The 27,243-nt window shown below is 36.6% G+C and overlaps 1 protein-coding gene across 10 annotated transcripts in view; it reads right to left on the bottom strand.

The window, feature by feature from the left end:
* Positions 1-27,243, bottom strand: part of ATF7IP (activating transcription factor 7 interacting protein) — a 107,109-nt gene that overhangs the window by 7,650 nt on the left and 72,216 nt on the right. For 4 of the 10 annotated variants that reach the window (XM_061450636.1, XM_061450637.1, XM_061450638.1 and 1 more), the window contains exons 6-11: positions 27,083-27,148; positions 26,285-26,358; positions 25,214-25,302; positions 23,297-23,926; positions 21,653-21,720; positions 18,264-20,308 (exon numbers count right to left, since the gene is read on the bottom strand). In XM_061450636.1, coding sequence (XP_061306620.1) covers positions 18,791-20,308; positions 21,653-21,720; positions 23,297-23,926; positions 25,214-25,302; positions 26,285-26,358; positions 27,083-27,148 — 2,445 coding nt within the window. In that variant the 3' untranslated portion in view covers positions 18,264-18,790. Of the gene's footprint in view, positions 1-461; positions 630-6,257; positions 6,337-18,262; positions 20,309-21,652; positions 21,721-23,296; positions 23,927-25,213; positions 25,303-26,284; positions 26,359-27,082; positions 27,149-27,243 lie in introns of those variants that run through there. The other 6 variants (XM_061450640.1, XM_061450641.1, XM_061450635.1 and 3 more) reach the window with 6 other exon arrangements.

The following is a 27,243-nucleotide window of genomic DNA, read 5'->3' as shown; positions in this document are numbered from 1 at the left end:
TTTAACTATGAATGGAATTTCAGTGTTAGTCTTGCCATTCACTCTGCCAAAAGGATTAACTGCCAAATGCAGGTGGAAGATCTAGGACGGATGTTGCTAGTGGGTTTTTCCCTCCCATTACTTCAATAATGCAACTGCTACAGGTTTCTTCTCCTTCACTTTTACAAACAACAGTATATTTAATAATTTCCATAACTGCCCTTCACAAGATTTCTTCCTCTCCATGCAATTAAATTTGATCCTGAATGCTTTCCAAACCAACAGGACTTCATCAACCAACTTTACTTCATCAGTTTAAAAAAACAAAAGTTATGGTAAACTGACTAGAATGAAAGACTAAAACATGATTTAAACATTCTGAATATTCACCTGAAAACATAAGCAGAAAGTAGAACACACAACAGTCTAGTTTAAGAAGAAAAGTGTCACTGCATTCGTATAATGGTGTAAAATGAAGTTACCTGTAGGTAACACATGTATGGTGGTCTGGGAAGGTCCACTCGTTGGTACTCCTGTCTGCTGCACAGGGTTTGGCTGTGAAGGCTGTAAAGGCTGCAACGGTCGAGCCACAGGCTGGGTGGATATGCTCAATCCTGTAACAGGTGTCTGCTTCTGCTTCTTGCCATCTGCTTTGAAAAACAAAGAAATTATAGAGGATAGCAAACACAAGTTAGAACATCACGGAGATTTAAAATCTCTCCTCCCCCCTCACTTACAGTTTAGCAAGGATACTTCCTAGAATGACACTGCTTTGATCATTTCGTTACGCAAACTGCAAAATTCATTCAATTCCTCTCACTTCCATCATCTCAATCTCTCCCCCCCCCATGTTTCATTCTATCTTCATGAAGCCTGTGTATTTCAGCATAATGAAAACTGAATTCAGTAGCAAAGTCTTTAGAAGTTTCTATTTAAAAAGAGAATAGCCTAACCTTTAAAAGGCGTAAACACTGCTGTACTCAGTTTGGTTTTTTTTTTTTTAAAAATAACTCCCTAAATAAGGCTTATCTACCTTTGATGCTTACATCCTTTTGTATTTGCTGACTTTTTCCTTTGTTCAAGCCCTTTGTGTTGCTGTTTTGAATTTTCATGCTCTTTTATTAATATAGGGGAATCTCACACTGACACTCCTCCTCAACATGACAGTGACTTATGAGAAATGACAAATAGCATCTGTATCTGTAGTTTACTACAGCAATATTTTTTCCTGCTCTAGTTTATTTGTGGCAACAAAATTTTCAAGTGCAAGTCAGTATGTAATCACACCTGTGCACAAGTTGAATAAAGAATTAACAAGCTTTTGCCTGCATATTTCAGATAGATTACAGTATTAGAGGGAAGTGAAAGCACCATGAAAAACAAAAATCACAATATAAGAAAGTAGCTTTTAAGGGCATAATTCAAAACTAGGTTTGCCCTAATAATATTGTACATGCATCAGCCACTTATTTAGCAAAAATCTGCACAATTTGAAAGCAAGGAATTCATTAATATGTATTTTATGCTTGAGAAAACATATCAACAGTATGTTGAAGAACACATCTAGAAATTATCAATTATGCATCTGATTTCAAATTAGGAACAGGGTCAATGGCAGTGTAGCTCAAAATGTTGGGGTTTTTCTATCAGTTGGAGATCATATTTATGGTCTCATGAAGCTGTCTTTAACACCAGCTACTAAAAGGTCGAAGTAGAAGTACCCTTCAGAAACTGCTATATGATAAATACAATTCAAGACCTCAAAAATAAAATGTAATATAAATTGCAGACCATACTCTCTTTCTGTAGACTGAACAGCTGAGCTACTTCACTAAAGCCATTTGATGAAAATATCTTATTTTCTTTTTTTCAAAGTCTATAAAAGGAGCAGTAAAGGGATGCTCATTTTGAAAACAGAAGGTGAGATATTTCCTGCTCTTCCATCAAGTAACAGGTGTTGTGATTAGATCAAGCTTCTTTTGTTTTCCATGACTATGAAAGATAACCCACTCTTCAGAAAATTACTTGACTCTAAAGAGACTCCTACTGAGATGCTGTTTACTTCGAATATTCACAAACTCATGCACATTTCAACTGCCATTGAATAATTTAAGTGTTGCGAGTGCGTTCTTAGTCATGACCTAGGGAAGATGTGCTCATGACTCAAGTAGTAAAAACTCTAACGCACTACTGGTGTAAAAATGTAGTTCAAGTAAAAATGACAGGACAAATGTGAGGGCTTTTTGGTTTTGCTTTTGTTTTTCATCTCACACAGAAACAAGTTCATTTGTCCCTGGCAAATCAAGAGCCCTGCTGAGATTCCAGCTGCTGGAAAGTAGGTCAGGATTGCACCAGTCATGGGAAGTGATAAAAGATAACCAACCAGACTTCACTAAATAAATGGAAACACTTAATGAAGGCTGATGTAGTTGTGAAAAGAAAAAATCAGCAAGAAAAACAGGAAGACTGGATGCATAGTAAGCACAGGACTAAGGTTAAAAGCAATCAGAAATAGTTCCAAACCTAAATGAACACAGCATCATATTCATTAAAAATGTGGGCCTGGAGGAGACAGGGCAATCTGATTTATGGAAATGAGCATAAAATGGAAATCATTACTACGGGAGATGTAATCAAAACTCTGATACACAAACTGGAAAAGAAGAGGGCCTGATTTCCACACCAGAAAATGGGTCTACACACTGCAGATATAGCAGGAAGAAGTTTTAATCAGCCTACTAATTCAGAACTGGTGTAGTTACAGAACAGCAAACATAACATATGCATGTTCAAGAATCAGACAAAAAGTGATCCAGAGAACTACAGATTTTTTTTATTAGATAAAAAGCTAATAATGATCCTGTATTTAATATTTTTTCCTACAAAAAATAAGAAGTAGAACATGGCTGGTTTTGAGACAGCTGTTCGTGCACCTTAAATTACAAATCTATTTGCTGTTTTAGTTTTGATATAATTGGATGTACTGCACTACACAAGTATTTGATAAAAACAGCAAGAGGACTGTAGAAATATTGTAAGATACTTGCAGACAGAAAAGTATCGAGATTGCTCTTTGACAAAAAAGATGACAACAATTGTTCTGAACAGAAATTAGTTTCTCAAATGTTACACAACATTTTCATGAACAGCTTTTGCACACATCAGAAGGTATGCACTAAATTTAGTTGCAGTGTATTAAACTGGAAGATGCCACCATTATGGAGGTGGACCAAAACATTAGTCAGAACAAAGGTAAGACTTGACAACTAGAAAATAAAGGATGATAGAGAGCACAATATTAGCCATTCAGGAATTGATAAGAACTTCTACTATTCATGTGAGAAACCATGTGTGGGGCAGTGATTATGATCAGGAAAACCTGTATATGATAATTACAGAGTGCCTGTGTGTGCTTATCTGATAAAGTTTAAGAGAGAGGAAATGCAAATATAGAGAGGAAATGTACTGGCTACATCAGTGTGATGGTAATACTGTTCTTTCCCCTTATGCAAATCACTATTTGAATGCAAGCTGCTGTATGTTAAAAAGGGGGTGGAATTTGGACAAAGGTTTCTGTGTTAATAGAGTGGGGTTTCAAAATGCCAAACCAATAGCTGTTAACAGTTACTGTGTTTTCTAAGAGTCAAAACCCGGTGGGCTCAAGCACACGACTAAAGGTCCTAGTCACTGTGACACTAAAACCCAAACCAACCCCACCCACCCCCCAAAAGAAAAATAAAAAATCAACCAACCAAAAATCCTCCACCCCAAAAAGATGATTAGCCCTTAAAAATAACACACAGGGTTTTGGCTATAAACCATGACTGAAGACTGGGCCTGATGACAGTCTATATAGGTCTGTTCTTCTGTGCCCCAATACAGAAACTTTGATTTCAGTTTAATAATCTCACAAAACACCTAAGAATTCCATAGTTATTAACCTAAAGTTTAAGTCTAATTTACTCTATATGCACACTTTGGTATAAAATATGAAGATATTAATTGCTGATCCTATTGAAAACTTCAGTGGAAAAAGGAAAGGATGGGAAGTAGATTACATGAATAAGTTTAGAAATCTACCACTGTTAGAATTTATTCTCAACCCAAATCTTCAGCAATTTCAGCCAACAAGGACATACATCATAGTTGTATACTACCAAAATAGTGTAACTTTGTTCCTCAGTTGTGCCTAGAGAGATGTGAAGGGAAGCACGTAACAGATATCTCTCCAGGTATTAACATCTATTTAAATACCTTTAGTAACAGAATTTGGTTTACTTAGTATGTGGGTGACAGTGCTTTAAACAAAATAATCAGGATCTGAGTGCTCCCCAGAACACTGTATGTTGCTCTTCTATGTGAATTAGCACTGAACTGATATCCCAGTATACTGTAGCAAACATCATAATGCTGGTGGTACTTTCTATCCTGAGGTGTTGTCCCAATGAACCTAGAACAAAATAAAACTTGCCCCCCACTTTCTGTAAACAAAATGCAGTGGAAAAAATATTTAGCCAAAGGTATATACACGCATGTGATTGTGCAAAAGCTGTCAGAAGTGTACTCTTCCTCTTTGCAACCCGAATGTTATCAAAACATGTGAATTATTTCCTGAAAAACTTGGTCAAAACCCCAGAGATGTGTTTTCACTGCACGGTGAAACTCAAGCTTTTATTGGGGTTTTAGTCCATACATTTCAACTGACTCTTCACAAAGTCTAAACATAAACTAGTCTACAAGGCTGCAGACTACAGCGAGAGACTGGCTTCTGCTTTGCAGTGAAGAGAGATATACCATCCTGAAATTACCCCACTAACCTTTCTCCCTAATGCAGGACACTCAGAAGAGATGACAGTGGTAAAAACTTGATTCTCTGTTTTTCTGACACTAAGCTAAGCAATTCACAGATCCACCAAAATCCTTGCTGGAAAGGACTTCTGGTGGCCATGGTCAATCATCTTTGTGACTATCCTCCAAGTAGTTGTAGGCTACTATTACACTGTCTCTCAGATTGTTCTCTGCCAGACATGCTATGCTCTGTTGATCTCTTCTCTAGGGCACCACCATCCTGACACCATCTACTCAGCCCTATCCAGGGCTACCATAACTATTCTGGACAAGGAAGAGGGAGACAAAACTGGACCCTATATTTCAGCTGTGATCCCACTAGCATCAGTGCGGGAAAATACTAACTCAGATTTAAATGAGAACACACTGTTGGCTCATACTTTTACCAGTAGTGGACACTGAATTAAGAACTAGACTGTCAGCTATCTGAACTGCATCATGCTTCTCTAACACTTGTATACCACATGCACCCTCTTCTGATGTTTACACTACATTTCTTCCTCACTGAAAGAAATGCTACTATGTGCTAATACGATTTTCTACATTTATATAATACAAATACAGAGCAGATCATGCTATTAAGGAAGTACATGCAGAAGTTGATCACATTAGCTAATGAGATAGCTACCAAAGTTGTCTAGAGGAATCAAAATTATTGGTGACAGGACTTCAGAACAAAAGCTCAGGGGCATGTATTTAGAGACCATTCAGAGCTAAAATTTTAGCTCTAACAGCAGAAATAACATTTTTTTCAGTTAAGATGACAGTGCCCTAAATGGTCTTAAATACAGACTTGTATTACTTCTCTGAAACACCGTAATTTTTCATCAATCCAGTGCTAATTATAAGCACACATGCCCTCAGTTCTGCAAGACTTAAAAGAAAAAAAAAGTGTTCTTTTCAAAGATGAAATGCATCCAAACTGCCAAAGATTGTAAAAACACAACTATATTTAGTCTAATCTTGGCATACAGACCCAAAGCAAAGATCTGCGTTTGGTATTTGAACTCTTGCACATAAAGTTTTTTTTGTTAAATGAAAGATTAGAAACTGTAATAATCTAATGCCTAAATACGAACTGTAGAACTAAAGGGTCTTTAATGAATCAGTAAACAGAAAAATGAAATGTTATCTATGAGAATTCACCAAAATATGATAAAGAATTCGAATGTCTCAAATTATTCCCCAAACCTAATGGATTTAAGCATAGGCAGCAACAATGCTTAAACTTTTAAACTGTTCTACAGTAAGTAAATTCCTTTTATTGAATACCTATCAGAATTCTTTAACAACAGTCCTGTTTAACTGAAACACCAATGAATAAAATACACGAAACAGAAACAAAGGTCTATCCCTTTCTGTCATCCATGGGATGAAATAATACTTGTAGGTTGATCACCTCTGCATCTAGCAAACTATTTTTCACCTACCTTGAGAAGAGCCATCATCCTCTTCATCCAGTGTAAGATCAATGACAGCTCCTGAATCACTTCCTGTGACCTTTCCGCTCTGAAAGACAAAACTCCTTCATTTTGCAAAAGCAAATCCAGGGAACACAGGTGGAAAAGGGGTATGAATTGAACATTCAGAAGGAGAGATCTCAGAATTTTACACTCAATTAGAAAGGAACTGATGAAATAAGCAGAAGGAGGAAATTTCAGACAAATTTTCCATGATTTGAAAAACAGACAATAACCAAATGACTGTACTGTGATACAAATACTGAAGTGCTGTTAGCTTTGGAAGGAGTAAAAAACCCTGATGACTAGCAGCATATTGTTACTTTACAGATAAATAAATAACAATTTGGTGTTACAAAGTGTCTTTCAATTATAACTGTTAACATTTTAATCCGGTTTTTATCTGTGCTTTCCTCTACAGCAGTACAACCTTTTGACAGAAGAGTCACCAGAACAATACATTATTTATTTTGAGACAGCTTCACCCAATGTGCCTATGAAGAAACTGACTTCACAGTAAGAAAAAAGGAAAGCCTCATTGGAACCTGTATGCTTATAAAAGGTCATCAAATGCCATCAGAAAACTCTAACTGTATTCAGCTTTTTATTTTGTTATTGTATTTTCATCCATTGTCACAAATTTTATTAATCTACGCATGAAGCCATTTATAACCACCTCTTTAGAGAATAAAGGGACCTTTTAAGCTATTGTGAAGGCTGTTATACCACACCACACCCCCACCCACCACCCCTCCGGACCATCAAACAAAATTTATCTTCTGAATAATTGTTGTCCCCTGGCTGTTCAGACCGGAGTCCAGGTTTTTAAATATGTTTTCTAGAGAAAAAAAACTTGAATTATGTCAATTTCTAGTTCCCTAAACTTGCTGCAAAATTTAGGGATTTTTCTGTTGGTTTGTTTTGTAGAAGAGATGATCATTTATTGTTGGACTGAACTGCTCCTGATTTATGGATTAGAGTAAACCAGATTCCTTAGGACAGGAAAAGAGTTTGGAAAGCAACATAATTATCAAAATCTCTGAACAATTAACATGGAAAAAAGCATGCCCCACATGGCCTGTACAAATACCAACATGATAAATACTAGGAAGATTAGAGATTTTTCTGTGCAGTTAGATAGGGACAGATGCAAAACCCCTAAGCATTGAGATTATCTGCTCTATGACCTTTCATTTGGGTAAAACTAAGCCTTTAAAGAGGTCCTAAAGACAATTCTCACACAAGCAAAGCTTTGAGAAGAGGGAAAAGAGGTACTGTATGATAACTAAATGCAAACAAAATCTGTGTTCAAATTATCAGTCACCGAATTTGGAGTGCCTGACATGACTCTTCATTATGCATTATTAAAACCCCATTTCTTCTTAAGTTTTGATGCTGCCACTGATGAAATTTTGCTAAGAACCTACAGGATACACAATTTGAATAAGAAATACCTAACTTTTCATATTCACAGGCAATAAACCCTCTATAGGGACTCTACTATACATAGAGAAACATCTTTCAGATTTATTAACCATGGAACTCTTCTGTCAAGTAATTTCTATTTAAAATAACAGAGCTTCAGTTTTCTTAGTATGATGAGCTGATTTACCCACTTGAAGCTTAAGATAAAAGGCACAGTCAAATAATCAATGACTGCTTGATTAGTACAAAGTCAAGAGGAATTTCATTCCAACTTGATAATCTTCGCCGTCAGTGGTGTGTATTTTGAACTATGACCCTCTGCCAGGAGAACACAGACTGAAAAACGGAGGGAGATTTAGAAGGACCTACAAATGGAACCATTTGGAATCAGTCCTGCCAAAACCAAGTAACACCCTGTGCTCAACCCATCAAGAAAATAAAAACCACCCCTTTTTGTGTATCGTGACTATTTTATTGGGGAACCCTCTTGGGGAAATTTTTGTTGTTACAAGGACTTGAGAAAACTCCAGTTTGCAACAGAGATATGTCTGAGGAAAGGCTAGAGAGAAACAACTTGCTACTACTTCTGTAAAAAGAAGGGAATGCGATTCTGAGGAGACAGCCATGTCACACACCAGGAGATTCAGACGTGCTGCTTTAAGCAAAATCAGAATCCACCTAAAGAAGGCTTGCAGCACTAATGAAGGCAAAAGGAAGCCTGACATTGGACTTTCAGTCATGTATGAGCAACATTAATATTTATGTCAAAAACTAAAAAAAAAAAAAAAAAAAAAAAAGCAACTCTTTCAGCTCCTAATATTAGATTTCAGCAAGCATTTAGGCAGAAAAAATAATGCAGAAAAGCAAAGGCAAGCCATTCTGCTCTGCTGTCAGTTTTCAGCTTTCTCAGAACACAGGAAGCCAAGAACCTGAATCTGTTTCAGCTGATCTCTGCAAAAGAGCGAGATGATGCAATCATAACACCTTTTCATCAGCACAGTCACACTAGTGAAATAATTAAAACCGTTTAATGAGAATGCAAAACATATCCCAGGTGCTTTAGTCCACAAATTGCCTAACAAGCCTGAACAGAAGGTTCAGTCATCTTAGAATATCAAAAAAGATGGAACAGAAACAAAACAACCACAGTAACACAGAGTGATCTCTCTCTATGTAAAGATCATAGTTACAGAAAACCCTCAAACCAAACAAAACCACAACCACCCAAACCAGTTTCGTTTGGCAGAACTAGAGCACCAATCTGCAAACAAACCAGAAGTGGCACTTCAATATGATTGTTTACAACAGCATTTTGGTAGTTTCTAGTAATCAAACAGAAAAAAGTTTACATTGAGATTTAAAAGAAATGTAAACTACCAAACTTTTTTTTATCCTTCTTAACAGCCCAAGTATCAACATGTATGCCTTTAGCTCCAAGTAAGTAGAAATCCTCCAAGATACTATCATGCATGATGCCATTTTGGACCTGTTTCATCCATAGCTGATGAGCTAAATTTCTACAACCTGGAAGTAGCAGTATCATGAACTGAACTACTCTGGTAACCACAACTGCAGCTGAGTTGCCTTATTTTAAATATTTCTCTGCTGTCACATAGCAGCCAGGAGTATAACAATCCTAGCACAAAACAATGCAACAAAAAAATTAAATTAAAAATTAAAGCTAACAAATTCTGCTATGAAATGTCACAGTTTTAAGGATAAACATGAAAAAAATTAGGAAGAAAGCAAGGAAAAAACTCCAAGACTTCATCTTTTCCTGACAATTTTAATACACCCACATCTTTATTCTTCATCTGGTCGGTGAACTTCCATTTGCAATTAAGATACAACTGAACATTTCATACTGAAGTACAATGTAGATCCAGCCAAGGAAGATGCATGCAGTTCAGAACTGAAAGGTGAAACACAAGGTGATGGGGGGAAGAGGACTATAAGGTATGATTAAGAACAAAAATAAAGGAGAAAAAAGGGAGCAGGAGGGAAAAAGGGAGCAGGGGAAAAGAGAACTACAAGCCAAGCACCAGCTGAGCATGCATCACCACAAGTACAGATGTATGGTGCACGTGTACTGTAATGCTACCCTGCTGTTCTCAGAGTTGCGCATTTCTCCTGAAACATCCAGCCAAGCAGAAGGCACTTCACATTTACAATCTTGATCTGTTTTGAAGAGTGTGCTCATTAAAGAAAATCTTGGCAAATAGCAGGCACTCTGCTACAGCTTTTTCAGTCTGCAAAGTCATGTCTGCATTTACCAATAAATAACTCCCCCTGGGCTGTGCTTGCGTGCCAAATGCCTCAGGCAAGCATGAAGCAGAAGAATTCTAATGCCAAGCACATAGTTTGTGAATGCAGCAACTGAAAGACCCTATAAGAGGGGCAAAACCAAAACATTAAATCTTCATCTCCTTCAAACATCTGAGTGAAGCCTTCTAAGTCCTGAAACAGAGCCTAAGTCACAACCTGTTCTACACTCCACTTAATCAGTTAAACATAAACGGCTTTATAGTGCATACGAAAGATAAAATACTGAAAAGTATGTATAAAATGAATGCAATTATTCAAATTTTTGCATTTCTCTCACTTAAATTTGTATTGGAAATTGGTATTTCTAAGTCTACTAGCTACAAAACGTTTGCTGAAAAGTTATCTGAAAAGTACTGAATCTTCTTCTAACAGTTTAAAATCTTTTTTTTTTTTTCCATCTTGACAACTACTAGAAACAGACTTTGCTTTCACTTCTTACATATTCGTATTACAGTAATTACACTTCAGGGATTTCAATTAAAGATTGGTAAAAACGACCTATATTCAGAATTTCATGCGTTTTCCACTGTATATACTATGACAATATAACATCTGCTTTCTTCGAATCCCATCCACTGAAGTATTTTTAACAAATAAAGTACTGACAAACAGATGTACTGACAAAAAAGATAAACTTATGGGGAAAAGTGCTAGGAAAAGGCAGCAATAGTACAGATTTCCTTGAAGAGGAAAAGAATTACACAGTGACTTTTTAGAACCAATGCCATATGGATATTATAGAAATTTTTAAAACAAATAATGTTCTTAAAAGTAATAAAAATCCTGGAACTTGTTAACAATGAAAAAATACGGTGAACAGGGTCACCCAAATTTGGAATCACATTTAAGACATGTAATAAACCCAATGTAAATGCTTTGTAATTAATAACTTCCTTTTGGAAGACTGCTGTTATAACCCAGATGTCATTGACCACATTATCTAATAATTAACCTATGCAAGTCAACAGTAACTTTATCGGGAGAAATCAGAAAGGAATCAGTCCTGCAATAAAATGAAGGATTGAAGAACTCTGCTGTTGAAATAATTCAGAAGCAGTTTCCTCATCTGCCTCTGGAAAAGCAGGGGCATTGAGACAGGCTATTATATTTTTATGTTTTTCCACATGCTGAGACCATTTCACAGAGATGTAAAATACACTGTAGTGGAAGAGTATCACCTTAACTTTGCTATCCAGCAACTTTTTCAGACCAGCACTGATGCAAATTAGGTTGATTCATCAATTTTTAAGTTTGAAAAGAGAGTGCAAAAGAAAAAAAAGAGATGGGGGTGGAGGGAAAAAAAGCCATTCCAATTCCATGAGGACAACAAATACAACAAAGGAGACTGAATTTACAGGCCAAAGCACGTATGGTAGACCCAAAGTTGAGAAAAGGGAGTATCCCCCGGTATAACTGTAATTGTGAAATTTAACACAAAGAAGTAGTTACAACCTCACAGCATACATATGCCAATGACAAACTAGTGAAGAAGACTGGAAAGCAATTTCTAGAACTCAAAGTGAGCAACCAATGCTACCTGTCACACCATTGTGTATAACAGCATGCACACACGCCAACAGGCCACAAGTATTGTACCACATGAAAAAACAAAAGGTAGATGTTGGTATTTCAAAGGATGTTGTGATTCACAAATGATACATACGGTAAGAAAAAATAAAGTTTTGGTATTATGTAACACCACGGTTCAGTCCATCACATAGAGATAACAATGCTATTCATTATAATGCCACCGGCTTTTCATAAAAGAAAAATTCAGTACGTGAGAGTGGAAAATTGAGGAAAAAATGCAACAAGAAAAAAATACAGTACAAAATAAAAATTAATTCCAGGGTAGTAAAGATCTAAATTCTGAAGATTACGTGAGGCACACTGACACAGCGCAGACAACTTCATTATTCACAGTTTCTACAGTAACAAAACAGAAAAAAACCTGGGGGACTGTAAAACAAGACAATCCATGAAGCATCACATCACCACAATCATACATGATGCTCCAAGGCATTATATAATACCAAAACCAATCTTAAAAAGTATGGGGAGTGATGTTCAAAATATGTTTGGGGAGCACTGGAGAGAGTGGTGATGCAGTGTTTGTATGCATAATTATAAGGCCTATATCATGGTTTTAGTCATCCATATACAAACTACAGATTCCAAGCACAGTCTAAACAGCTGTGGAAATGATTTAATACATTTTTGAGCCTATTTCAGTCACTAACTGCTTCAGTACCTCACTTATCACTCCTGAAACAGCTATTTTTCCCAATGCAGTATTTTCCACAAAACTGGAGTAGTTATTCCAGCCTTGCAAAGCTGTAATGAAAATTTATTTGACCAGGTACCAAATGTATTTGTCATCTCTTACCAAGATAAAACCGGGAACAATAATGGTGTAAAGTTAGCAGTTTACCAAGTTCACAGTTTGCACAAACAAAATTTCACAGGGTTGCAATACATGCTTTGATAGTGTATGGTTACATACAGTACTCAAATACTATTCACTGTCATTTTACATATTGCATTTATGAGACTGCTGTGCTCCCCTTACCCTTAACTGATACTGTGCAACATTTTCTATAGAACAAGAACAATGCAAGCATAGAAAAAATGAATAACCAGTCTTAGTAACCCCTAAGTATTATATATAATACTCTCTCTATATATACCCTCTCATTTCTTTGGTGCTAAGAGTAGACATTGGCTCTGATACCCCTGTTCTTCACTATAAGTGGTGAGGCACAGGTTGCCCACAGAGAGTGTGGCTGCCCCATCCCTGCCAGTGTTCAAGGCCAGGTTGGACAGGGCTTGGAGCAACCTCACTTAGTGGAAGGTGTCCATGCCCATGACAGGGTGGTGGAACGAGACAACCTCTAAGGCCTCTTCCAACTCAAACCATTCTATGACTCTGTGTTGGAATCATAAATCAAGAAGGCTGAGAGACTGGCTGCCAGAAATGCTGTTTTCAGGCACTAGCAATCATAATTCCAACTAAAAGCTATAAATGAACACTTAACACAATGGTTAAAATATTTCTCTACTTCTGTGATTTTGTTTTTCTTTAATCAAACAGTTAAAAAGGTAAAAGGGTATATAACAAACACATACATGCACGTGTGCACACACACATACCCCTCTTTACTGGTTCTTATCCTTCTAAGGTGAAACATCTACCTTGTTTCCCCAAAGCCTGACAATTTCCCAACAGTACTATGTAGGATGGCCATCTTGGATGATCAGCAAATACATTTATAATACTTTTCAGATTAGTATAATGCAGCTTTTAAAAGCTATAATCTATTCCTGCTACAATGTCATAATCAGCTAGATTGTCTCAATTTTTTTGCCCCAAATGACAAACGAGCCTACAAAACACAAGTACATTTCCTTACTGAAATCCGCTCTCAATAACTGCAGGTGGTAGCACAGATATAGTCTCAGGGAAAGGCAAATCACTTTAAAAGTCATATAATAATGGATTTACTTGAATTTTGCTCCTTACAACAGCCACTCAATTCAGCTATGTCAAGTCCTGTCCGGAATTTTTCAGATGATTTTTTAAATTCATTTTTTAAACTGTCCTCCTGCTAACATCTTTATAATTTAGAGTTCCGATTAGTCTCAGGTAAAGGTTCCACCTCACAGATGAAACATATTTGCATTTTAAACACCGCAAACATAACTCCAGAGACACAAATCAAGTAGCCCATTTTACATATATAATTATGTATGTTTATTTTCAGTGACAAAAACCATGAAATGCAAGAAACACATTAATCAGTAATGCTTCAACAATATAGAATAAATAGCTGCTTATAAATTGTAAGCTGACATACCCACTTTGTTCATATTTTTTCCCAACTGACATTCACAAAGTTTGTTACACATTGCAAAGTAAAGGGATAGGAGTTATAAATGTACTTTATTAACATTTACCAGATGAGTTTCCAATAGTCAGTGGAAAAGCTTAAATTAGACTGTAGTTCAATCAAACAAATCAAGGTATCTCAGAAACAATGGGAAATGGATAGGACACTGATGTGTTTTGTTAAACTAATATAAACTGAAAAGATGAAATTTACACTGAAAGATTTGCTCCGTAAGAGGATAAGGTGCACCTGGAGCAGGGAAGAAATGATTATTCACCTGACCTGGTATTTTAATAAATATAACATAATCAATCTTGAACAGACTGACTTTATGCCAGCCATTTTTAACACATCCAACCACATTCAAATTTGTTCACTGTTATTTTATGTCACAACATAATAAAAGCTGCTTTCATAAATTCTCTCAGTACACCATACCTATATTTATATATTATATATAATATATATAAATCCTGTATCTATAACTGGGATTCATAATAAAATACTTTGAAACCACTCTGAAGATTTGGTATATAATTAAAAATGCCTTTGCCTCTGTAACAATAACATTCACGCCAAAACATTAAAAGTGCTTGTCATGTTTTCAGAAATGCAATTCTAGGATCTGAGGCACTGGAACGGCCATTGGTAAAATTACCAGGACTGAGTAACAACCCTTTAGTTTCTGTGTACACAAGAAAAAGCTTCAGTTGAGAGACTAACACAAACACAGTAAGATGCCCCCTCCCATATCCCTGTGGGCATTCCTTTTGAAACAAGAAAGAGAGGAAGGCTGAAAAAGGAGAAGCAGTCATACAGCAAAATCATATGCCCAAGCTGCTTACTGAAAACTTTCTGACCTAAACAGTATGCAACTATTGAGAAGCTATATAGTTCAGGATAACCAAAGAGATGCACCAGACTAAAACCACAACAAAGCCAAGAACACGTTCAATTTCAAAGCATCCTTCCAATACCACCAGGTACTTGACACTGTGCACAACAGAGCTCTTCTGGGGACACAGAGAAGGTGCATAGAGTGAATAACATTTACCTTCTAGATCTCCCATGCTGCCGATCACAGTACCTTACAGTGGGGATTAATTACTTAAATAGCAGTAAAACAATACAAAAATTAACATACTGTAAGATGTAATGTAAGGTACTGTGCCAACTTCATAGAAATAGAAAGTAATTAGGGTACTCCTTGAAGTAACAGCAGAGATTTCAAATTTAACAGGAAAAAGCACAGAAAACACAAGTTCTAGATTCACAGAACCAGGACCAAAGCTTCATTATGAAAAGGAGATGCAAACCTAAATATATGGTTATATTATATAAACTTCCAGTCATTCTCTACTGTTTTCACAGTCATCTCCATCAATGTAAATGGAACTTAATCAATGACACGGCAGCGATTATTTAAAAAATTAGTTTAGTTGCCTTAGTTAAGGCTAAGCGCTGTTTTTTTTTTTTTCCCAGTTGAAATACTCCTATTTTTATGAAAAGATCTAATTATAAAATTCAAGAGTGACAGCTGATAAATTTCTTTCAAATTGTATATGTTATACTTGGATTTTTAAAGTTAATTTCAAATTATTATTAACAATTTTGTATTAAGTTTACAGCCAAAGTCTAAATTTAAGTTTAGACAAACTGTTCTTAATCTGTTTTTAAAAAAACAGAAATCTTGCTGTTTGAGGTTCACTGCTGATACTGTACTGAGGAGTGCAATTCAAATCCATGATGTCCACACAGCATAAACTGTACTGCAATGAACAGGATTAAACTGAAATGTTATCTCACAATTTAAAAAAAAAAAAAAGGGGGGGGGGGGGGAAACATTCTGCTCCCATATTACCGTACACACAGCCAAAGTTGCAAAAGCAGGAAAACATCACCCTGTTTGCCTACTTCAGTTTTTCTAGAAAGCAAAAACACGTAGGAAAGATTCGTTTAACACTTTGGGTAGGAAGGGGAACAGAAGAAAAAAATTTCAGTTCTGGAAGGTCAGAATTAATTCAAATATTAACAGAAAATTTAGTTAATACTGACCCCAGCTCTTGTGAAGCAACACTTTCAGCCCAGACTAGGAATGCTCTCCCATACAAAAATAAAAAGCTAGTAATACTGCATCTAGTAGCTTTGAAGTATCAGGTTCAAACTGAAGGTACTGAGAGGACATTGTATAGTTGGTGCCAACAGAATTACAATTTAACAGTAAGAAACCAGAAATACCCAATTATGAGCTACAGAGTGAAGTTAACATTAGAAGCCAAATGATAATTGAACAGAATCAGAGACATGTCCAGATTGGCCAAAAGAGTCCCTTTTTCAATTTAAATTACCAACTAGATTTGTGTGAAAATATGAAACAATATGCTGTTACAGTAAGTTACCTAGATGCAGTTAGGACCAGAGCAGGGCATGTGGTCAGTATGACCACAGTATGCAGCAAGAGGGAACAAAAAAAGAATCATCTCCTTACAACATACTTCTCTTGTTTTTCTGGATAAATTTTCACCACAGTAGGCTGGAACAAGCAACTACCCCAGTCAAAACCAGGATTTTTTTTAATTTTTGTTTTTAAATAAGACATACCCATCATGGTGAAAGTTTAGACTAGATCTCTTCAAACAATAAATTTGCCAGTCTGGCTGAATTACAAATTCTATGAACCCCTAAGATTTGAAAATCTGTGTTGCTCTAATAAGAATAAGAATAGAGTAAGTTTGCACAGTTCTCCTGTAGTTTGAGAACTGTTTCTTCTTTTTCTTCTTCCTAGCCATTATAAATGATTACTTTATTATTTCAATCTGATTTACTCCAGACTTGACAAAATGATAATCCTGGATCCACGATTTCTTTCCTCTCATCATTGATGTCGGAAGTTAATGCTGCAACTAAGCATTAACAGTGTAGGACTGTGCAGAATTATTTTTTATATTAACAATTATATCTCATCAACCAGCTCAATCACTGTAACACCACCAAATAAAGTGGTTGTGAACACAGTATGTGAGATGAATATATGGCACTTTCAAAACCTTTTAACCTTTAACACGATCCATCAGAAAAATGGAACACTCTGTGCTGGTCTTACAATTCAGAAAATTGATGCAATACATATGAATAACCTACTCAAGGCCACAAAGGTAAACATCATCAGGCAAGACAAAAACTCCAAAGGTCGGGCATCAAGTCCTCTGTTCAGGCTATAACAAAGCAATAAATCTTGTTCAATATTTGAAACTCTTTCCCAGTAAAGAAGTTCTCCAAAGAATTAAGAACTTATCATTTTTTTATTTCAGCTGGGATTTTTCTCTCCTTTGTCCACTGCTGAGCAATGAAGACACTTCCAGTAAAGTCTTTACTGTCACAAGATATGAGTGTGGGTGTGTTTGTGTACACACACATATACAGAATTTCAAAAGAATAAAACCATTCTTATTCCATTTAGTTAATGGAAAACAGTTTTAAATGCTACACTGTGTCTTCTTCCAAAGTGGACCTAATATAATTTGTGATTTGATAACCGGTTTTCCATTTCAAAGATCTCTTGATTCATCAGAATCTCTAACAAAATAATAGCACAGAATCATGGTATAGTTTGGGTTGGAAGGGACCTTCAAAGGTCATCTAGTCCAATCTCCCTGCAAAGGCAGGGGCACAGAATAGTAGAGACAAACCATGAATTAGATTCTCAAGTGTGATTCACTAAGAACGAACAATGACCAGCCCTCCTAGTTTTTAATTTTCATCTTTCATGAAAGAGCCTTTTAAAGTACAATTCCAATTCTCTGACAAAATTCATATCCACTATCCTGAGAATTTCTAACCTGTAAAAATCACCTATGGAAAATTTATTAATGGTATCACTTTATTATAGTGATCTAATCTAAAGAAGTTAAAACAATATTTGGGTAGGGTTTGGTGGAGAAGAATAGGATGTGCTTTTTGTTAATTATATACTATACTGACAAAAACTATACTGACTATACTGCAAAGACAATGTGAAATGTAATGCAAGGGGTGAGAGGAAATACAAAAAACCTCTCACAAGATAAGCACATACAGAGACAACATTTCAACTCTCATTACTTGCCATTTAAGCAACAAGCCTGTCCTCAGCTCTTTTGTGAGCATTTTCCCCAGTTCATGCACAACTGAAGTGATCCCAATTTTAATACAATTTGTATCAAGTACTGCCTTTGGAGGACAGAATGACCACAATCTTAGCCAGAAATATTAAATATGAGAAGAAAAGAAAGACCTTCAATACAAATAGGTAGCTCACAGAAAAAAAACAATTCAGAAGAATTAAAAAAAAAAAAGCAGCACAATCCTCTGGTAGGTCCAATAACAATTTGAACAGAGAGATTGACAGTGGCCAAGCAATTTGAGGTGGTTTCATGCATATGTATGTATTTGTAGTGTATCTCCATTTCATTCGGCTTCTACTTTCTCTGTGTTCTTCAGTAATCAAGTATTTGATTTGTAAGATGCTACATTAGTGCCAGCAGACACAAAATTGTGTAATAAATACACTCTTCACAAAATATAAAAGCCATGCACTTAGTGAAGAAAGCACTACTCTTCAGCTAAGTGGAAATAAGTATCTCATTTTTTTTTCTTTTTAAATAACTCTGCCTAGCCACTTAGAGTCCCAGCTGCCATAAAGTCATACAAACTCCAAGCCCTGCTCTGTTTAAGTTTCTGTTCCATAGCTCACTTCAGGAGTGCGAACAGGATACTTCTTGCTGAACTAGACTGTAAGAAATTTCCTTAGTAGATCAAGTGAAAAACCATATCCAATAATTCTTCAATTTCAGCAATTCACTTGAAATCAGTTCCATTACAGGAGCATCAAGTCATTGGTTCTTGTTTTATCACACCCTTTATAAAGACAGGTTTGTTACAACAGCCTTGAAGGGGACTAGCAGTTAGGTTCACACTGGTCGTGTTCTTGGAGAGAAACACTTTAGAAGAACTGTGGTTCAACAGTATGGGGCTTTTGGAATTCAGAGCTGGGTGGCCCTCTGGGACTAAAGTCACAGAGGTAGCGCCAGGTGGCACCACAGATTTCTTAGGAAATAAAATTTTGCTTTGTTCTAGAACAACATGGTTTATAGAAGAGGTGGATGCACCAGATAGTGGTTCTTTTATCACTTCATTTGGGATCTTACCATAAAGGTAACTGGGGGCATTATTCTCCATTACATCTGACCAAGCCCTGTAGCGAACTTCCGCAGCTCCCCAGTAGTGTCTAATAGCAGATTCAGAGCGATGGCCTGTCACTGCCATTATTTCTCTAGGCCCCAGTCCTGCTTCACACAGTAGCTGGATGGTGGTAGTTCGGAGAGAATGATTGGTGTATCGCTGAGAAAGCCTGGCTGCCACACTTATCCTGGGCATCATGGTACCTAAGTAATTCACACCCATTGGTTCTCTTTTGTACCAGACAGGCTGTTCTTGCATTTGCTCTGATGTTAACTTTAAAGGATGCAGGTAAAAGGCAGGGGGCTCTGGAGGCAACTTAGACAAATAAAGCTCCAATGAAAAAACAGGACAGTTTGGGTCCCCTGGCATATCATACATTTTACCCATTTTATGAGGATCTTCTCCATTTTTTCCTTTGCTGGGATACCTGAACATAGCATATCGACGCCCATTCTTGTCCTTCTCAACAACAAAAGCATCTGGAGCCAGATCTCTTAAAATTTCCCTCCCTCGTTTGGCAAAATGCAACTGCAAATCAAACCACACCTTGTTGACGAGTGCCAGTGGACTGTGCAATCCCAGCACACCAGATTCTTTAATCTTACGCAAGTCCTCTGCAGCTATAGGAGGATGGTGGTGAGTCTCATCCTTTCCCTGCATGCGCAGCATCTTCAGCACACTCACAAATACCATGTTTGCACTAGCAAACTCTTTGTCCTTCATTAAGCAAATCTGACGATTGTAAGGTGGCATTTTGAGATGCCGGTTTAAACCGGCACGCATTGACTTGTAGCTTGCCACACTGTAGGTATTTCCATCATGATTTCTTATTGTGTAATAAAACTCTCTTAAGATATCATTGAGTTCATTTACTGGGACCAATTCAAAGCTAGGATCCTTGCCATTTTTGGCCAGCCATTGTTTTAATAGGTTAGCTGCCCAGCCAGTCTGCTTGTGGGTGTTTTTTATGCTCTTAGCATCCTCTTCCTCTTCCTCCAAGCCAAAGAGGACATCCTCGGGGAAGTTAAAATTCGTCTGTGCTTCTTTATTTTCTGATGAAGTCTCCTCCTGTTTCAACTGCTTTTCGAAACAATTGATCAAAGTTGTACCATCAAATATGCCACAAGTATACGGCATACAGCGAACTACTTTTTGATCTGAGAGCTGTGAAGTGCGGAGTAATACATAATACTTTGCATTTTACATAACAAAAAGCAGGTGGCATTAACTGAATTTTTCAAATGATACCGCATATCAATTCCATACTTCGATAGCCTATTAAAATGCATCAGGCCCTTCTTTATTAACCATGGCATTACACATGCTTTAACTGATTTGACTGAAAGCAAGCCTAGAAACATATGCTGTAACAGAATACTGAAACCCGGACAGCATCAAGTGTCTTTTTTCCCTCCTCCTTGCTCACCTTCCATTGCTAAATAGCATTCTCACACACAATCTGTTTTTCCAAAATCTTTTCTAAGTTTCAGGCTCTACCAAAGAAGAAAATTGCCAAAATATACTGAAAATTAAATCTTAATCTTAAAACCATACATCTGTCGTCCCTTCTGGTATTGGATTTCCTACATCTCAAGTACTGACAAATGTTTTAATAGCTATAATCCACAGGTATCTTTGAAAAAATGAAGTTCCAAACAACCATTCGTTATGAAATGCCTTAATAAAAAGGCAGAGTGAGGCACAGTATCTTTGCCAGACTATTTCTGCAACAGGTGAAAACCAGTCTTGTCTAGTATATTTTCTTCTTGCTTTGAAATACAATTCAGATTTACCTGTACCTTGAAACAGTACTAAATGTGGAAATTTTCGCTAGAATAAATTAATTTTATTCCCCTTAACAAAATGACTTCAGGTTAACAACAATGTAGGTATGAGGTACTTTGTAAAGCATCTGTACATGGAAAGAAAATTAATGATGAATAATTTTAAATATCTTAACTTTAATCTTTAAATTTCAAAGCAAGTTCAACAAATTTTACATGAGGAATCCAGAAATACCGCAAGTTCTCCTTTACCATGAAATAGTTATTCTTGAAGAAAGCTTCCTTGGATTTTTTTTTTTTTACATACAGGAAAGAAATATTAGAACTCCAATTCTTATTAGGTTCTGGATTAGGACGGAAATGAGAGAGCTGAAGTAATTTAGAAAATATTTGTAGCTTTAAGCTCAAGTTACCCAAGACAAAAACTGGGCAGGGTTTTCTTTTTTACGTTGGCTTGGTTTCATCAGACAATTTTTAGTGTGCTCCTGAATTACTAACTCATCTATTTACCGAACTCCATGAAAAAAACTTCTGAGATTATCAGAAGCAGATGCTCCAAGTAATACTCTGTATCAGAAGAAGAAAATTAGAAATGGACAGAAACTAGAAATGATGTCACAAAAAAAGAAACTAAAATTGTTTCCTTATGAACAATAAAGGTAAAGAACTTTTCTCCTGTGGATTGTAACTTTAGAATTTTATATAGAAACAATCAACAACCTACCTGTGGTGTTCCCTCAGCAGTTCGCTTGTTTGCCGAAGTATCTGTTGGTGGCCTGCTTGTCTGGTTTTCTGAGGGGTCAAGAAATTGTTCATTTGCAGTATCTAATCAGTACTAAATACTGCTATCCACTACACAAATTTGGAGGCAATATTCAAAACTGTTTGATACAAAACACCTAGTACATGGCTTATTTTACAGCTCTAATTTTCAATTTTAAGTATTCAAGCTTGATTACTGCCATTTTTCAAAAGGAACAGAAGATACAGAAAAGCAAAATGGCACTTTCCAATCTAAAAGCAGTGTATGTTCCCTTCCTTGGAAGTCTGACAATGCATCCAAAACATTTTGTGAACAATTCCCTTGCCTACTGAGGACAAAGCATAACTACAAGCTCTCCTCTCTCTGTATGTAAACTGACAAGATACTAAATTGAAAAGTTCTACGATTATTCAACATTTTTTGTACAGAAAACTGACTGAACAACAGATGGTTAGACAGCAAAATACATAACTGAGACAATTTGTGCAGGGAGACCAAGTACCTTTATTAGCTCAGTCGAATGTACATCTAAACTAACAACTTAAATAGAAGTTGCTTAAATATTTTATGTAAACATTTAAATCCAAATTCTCTATTCTCATTCCTTTTAATTTTAACCAGAGTTTATCAGCAACAGTGCTAACCCAAAGCAGTGTTTCAATTCTGGTGAGAAAACTACTAGGGTATACACTAAGGCTACTTGAACTGCATAAAATGAGACATGATTTTTAGACACACAGGGCCTTTGGTCACTGTGCCTCACATGTCACAATCCTTTTTACATTGTGTTGTATCACTGTATTAGCTTTAGAGCTAAAAATCAATACAAGGCCTGTAACTATCCAACTCTATGGAAGGCATGTTTTAATACAGGTAATTTAGAGATGGTAAAATCAGCTAAAACTAGTTCTGATGTCAAGCTCTGCTTGAGTTAATTTTAACATTCTATCCTGAAAATGAGAAACTTGCTATAATTCCAACTCAAATCTTGAGGACCCCTTAGAAAAAAAAAAATCATAGCATGTAAAATCAGAAGACCAGAGAATCATCACGGCATGGCTGAAGATGAAGAGTATTTTAAAATAGTTAATCTCAATACTGTTATTTGAACAGTATATATTAACACAATTTGAACACTGTGTTCAGAGACTTTACTTTAAATTCAATAAATGTAATACTTTGGGACTAAGTTAGTATTCAGTTGAGTTTTTCTCCCCTCAGATTTTGTTCACTTTTAAGTGTTGTGAAAATTATACTTCCATTTCTGTATGTCTTTGTTTAGATTATTTTGAGAGACTGTATTAAAAACAAGTATTGAGTTGTTTATGGCAGGAGTGTCGGACTTCATGCTAGAAATTATATAAACAAAGCTCTAAATAAAACAAAGCTTACAGAGCTACACTGCTGACTCCTTCTAAGGAGACACTGTTTTAAAAAATGGCTGGAAACACTTTTATGACAGATATGATTTTGATCATGACAGTTTCAACAGAAAGGCAACCCAGAAGCAGCATCTCAGTAAAATACACTAATAAATTTCCACCGGAGTGCAGTTTGGTGTTTCCCTTTTTGTCTTCCCAGTGTCAACATTCAAACATAACTTACCAACTCTGGGCGCTGTAACGGCAGGTGGTTCAGCAGGAGCTGTACTACTAAATGCAGAAAGGGGAATCTTCATCTGTAGGGGAGCTCGACTGCTGGTAGCATTATGAAGTCCTGAAGTACCCACTGTGGGCAAAGTCCTTGGGGCCTGGGCAACAGGATGTGCAGTAGAAACAGCCTGTACTGCCAACGTTGTGCCTATTGACCCAGCACTGGCTGGAGAGTTCCTCTGAATACTAGGACTGGGCACAGATGGGCTGTTATTTGGTTTAGGTGGGTTAGTTGATGCCAAAGACACTGTAGTTTTGGTAAGGCTACCAACTGTAGAAGAGCTTTGTACGGATATAAACTCAACATTGCCTGACTGCTGGTTAGTGACCAAAGTTCCTGTGTGGCCTTGCAGGAGCTGAGGCTGGGATGATACTGCCACAGGTACATGCAAGATTACAGGCAAAGACTGCAACGAGACAGACACTGACTGAGTGCTGCCACTGGGCACTTGGTTGGTGCCTACAACAGTAGCTGTGTTAGCTGTGGGAAGAACTGTTGTTGTCAAATTGCTGGTAGAGGTCACTGGAGGCTTAGGATGTCCACTGACAAGTGCTGGAGGAGCAGCAAGACTGGAAGCTGGCACTACACAAAGAAAACAAAAAAAAAATCCCAAAACCAACAAAATGTAAGTCACTGAATCAAGTGGGAAGTTTCGCTCCAACACAGCAAATGGAAATGACTTATGATTAGTGTGGTGAGTCACTTGAAGAGGTTTTCCAGAGAAGTTGTGAATGCCCTATCATTGCAAGTGTTAAAGTAAGGCTGGGCACGACTTTGAGCAACCTGGTCTACAAAAAAAGATGTCCTGGGCTGTGGCAGAAGTGCTGGACTAGACGATCTTTAATTAATGGTCACTTCCAACCCAAATGATTCTATAAAAAATGTGGTATATTATTAACTTTTTTGCCCAAAAATGCTATAGATACTCTTTTTTTTCTGATGTACGCTCTGATACTCAATGGTCTAGTTAAAGACCCAATTAATATTGTGCTCCTGTTTGATAAACTATATATAATAGCAAAAAAAAAAAAAGTATCTACAAAGAACTATGACACAAACATGCTCAAAGAAAGCTCAAAAAATGAATTGTTGAAAATACATGAAATATAGTGTTTTAAACACTCGTGTTAGTTATGACCAACTAACTTTGTATAGGAAGGACCTTGTATCCAGAAAATTCTACTGAAACCAAGAATGTGTGAGAGAAGACACTTTCGAGAAACAAGATTTCAGGATTAAATCACAAGAACAATACAATATAAGAACAATGCAATAAGAAAGTCAGTATATACCTACTATGAAAAGATTCAGTGGAGAAGATTCAGTATTCAATATTAGCTAAACTATTTTTCAAACCAAGGATTAACATGAATATAATTAATAGTGGATTTGATTCTACATTCCCTATAAAATTTTAATTAGAAACTAAAATTAACTTTACTCCCTTAAGAAATGGGGCTTATGACTTCCTTTAGTTCCCCATTCAATTTCTAGTAGCAATTAGGCAGAGGGTAAGATCAGCATCTTATGATCAAGTACAAAATACTGGCCCGTGAGCCACACGTTTCACTTCTCAGCAGCTGAGAGACTGCAAGTTTTGCTGCCATACCCAGACTGCCGTTTGCTGAAGCATGTAATTTACCCACATGCTCTGGTTGGCCAAATCAATACAGTTTTCCCATTACTTGGTAAGCAGACTACATGAATGTAAACTGGGAATGTGATAAGGAGCTTAAAATAATGATTTTTGATATTAGAAAATAAGAAGTCATAAATACCAATTTTGCTGTGTTCAGTCAGTTATTTAATGGAAAGCTAGAAAACTTTTAAGAAGAGAAGTGTATTTGTAGTCCATAGATAGGTTCTAACCTGCATTCACAGGGGCTTGAAAAGTTGCTGGTGTGCTCTCTCCTATATTCCTCTTTGTCTCCAGCATCTGCCTCACTGTGTTGGCATTTCTAAGGAACAAAGTTTCAGTTAGCATTTCTCAATAAGCCACAGTGGGTATAATTATGAACAGTACAGTGTAAACCCCTTATTTTACTGCTATTCTTTCCATTAAGATTTTCTAAACCCATTTATTTTATGCTTCCATGCAAATTAGCTTTGAATATTCCCCTACTAAAAAAAAAAAAAATAAATGCAGAATTATTTGTAAGTTTTCAAGTGCTTGCACTACATTTGCCTTTCATTATGAGAATTTTCCCTTCATAGAATCCCTGAATGGTTTTGAGTTAAAATGGACTTTAAGATCATCTAGTTCCAACCCTCCTGCCATGGGCAGGAACGCCTCTCACTAGACCATGTTACCCAAGGCTCTGTCCAACCTGGCCTTGAACAGAGCCAGGGATGGAGCATTCACAACTTTCTTAGGCAATCTGTTCCAGAGCCTCAGCACTCTCACAGTAAATAACTTGTTCCTTATATCTAACCTGAACTTCCCCGTTTTAGTTTGAACCCATCACCCCTTGTCCTATCGCTACAGTCCCTGATCAAGAGTCCCTCTCCAGCATCTTCGTAGGCCCCCTTACTGGAAGGCTGTTATGAGGTCTCCATACAGCCATCTCTTCTCCAGGCTGAACAGCACCAACTTTCTCAGCCTGCGTTCCTATGGTAGGTGACCAGCCCCCTTACCATCCTCATGATCCGTCCTTGAAATTAAACTTCCATTTTACCCATTATATTTTAGCTGCTGAAACAACACTCATCTCTGTTCACCTAAGAATGGATTCAAAAATGTCCATTTATGACTTCTGTGAAAGAAAACCGAATTTTACAACTGAGGAATAATGAAGGAAATGGAAGAACACTAACTAAAAAATACCGCAAGAAAAAAACAGCAAAAAACCAAACTGAAAATACAAAGATTATTCATTACATTAGGTATTTCAAGTGTTCTGCTGTAATTTTTACATGGGCACAATGATGTGTTTTGCTTACCGATATATCACATTGGTTGTGTTTGCAGTGTCACTTGCTGTTTTTGCTGAAGACAGAGGTGTATTTGGTGAAGTCTACCAAAAAAAACCAAAACAAAACAAAAAAACAAACAACAAAGCGGGGGGAGGGGAGGAGGAGGGAAGGAGGAGGAAGGTGGTGGGGGAAGCAAGGGAAAGCCAGAACAAAATAACCGTAAGTCAGCTTGTAAACTTATGCTTTCATTACATTTCATTATACTTCATTCATATTTGTGTGAGAGAGAAATTTTCTAGAAACAACACTGCAGGAGAAGCTGACATGTTTTAAATCTCCCTAAACCTCCTTGGTCCTCTCCTACATCCTCCCTTTTTTGCAAGTCTCTTCCTTCAGGTATTTATATGATGAGAATAAGAACTTCTGAGAAAATTAATGGACTTCTAAGCTTCCACTTCTTCACAGTAATTAACCTAAAATATTTATTCCAGACACAGACAAATGCTATTGATTGTATGGGGTGACAAACTGTACCCTTCTATCCCCAAAATCAGGGTACTGGGATTCATGCTTATTTACTGAAGTAAATTAGAGTTAATTACATACAGTTTAAGGTGCTTTCACACTATTAATGCCTAAAGAACCTTCTGTACAAATCAGAATTACATAACAGCTACTAAAAGGATACTCTTTTATATCACTGCTTTTAACCAAACAAAACAAACCTACTTTGTGAGGTCACATCTTTCTGCATATAAAGTTTCCTTATTTTTCAACACAAGGTTAAAGCTAAGTCAAAAATAAACAAACAAATCTAGTTCTTACTTCCTGTCTTTTCTTCAAGTCCTCCCTGGCTGCTCCAAACCGCTTTGTCAATCTAGCAATTTTAGCCTAAATGGGAAAAAGAAAACAAGCAAACAAAACCGTAAGTATCCTCCCCAAGAACCATCAAAGAAGTTATACGAACTATAAGGTATATAATTAAA

The sequence above is a fragment of the Pezoporus flaviventris genome, unplaced genomic scaffold, assembly GCF_033815535.1.
Source record: "Pezoporus flaviventris isolate CSIRO_AGI_PZ_B2104156 unplaced genomic scaffold, CSIRO_AGI_Pfla_v1 ptg000011l, whole genome shotgun sequence".
NCBI lineage: Eukaryota > Metazoa > Chordata > Aves > Psittaciformes > Psittacidae > Pezoporus > Pezoporus flaviventris.
Note: the sequence above shows the minus strand (reverse complement) of the source record. Positions and strands in the feature narration are given on the sequence as shown.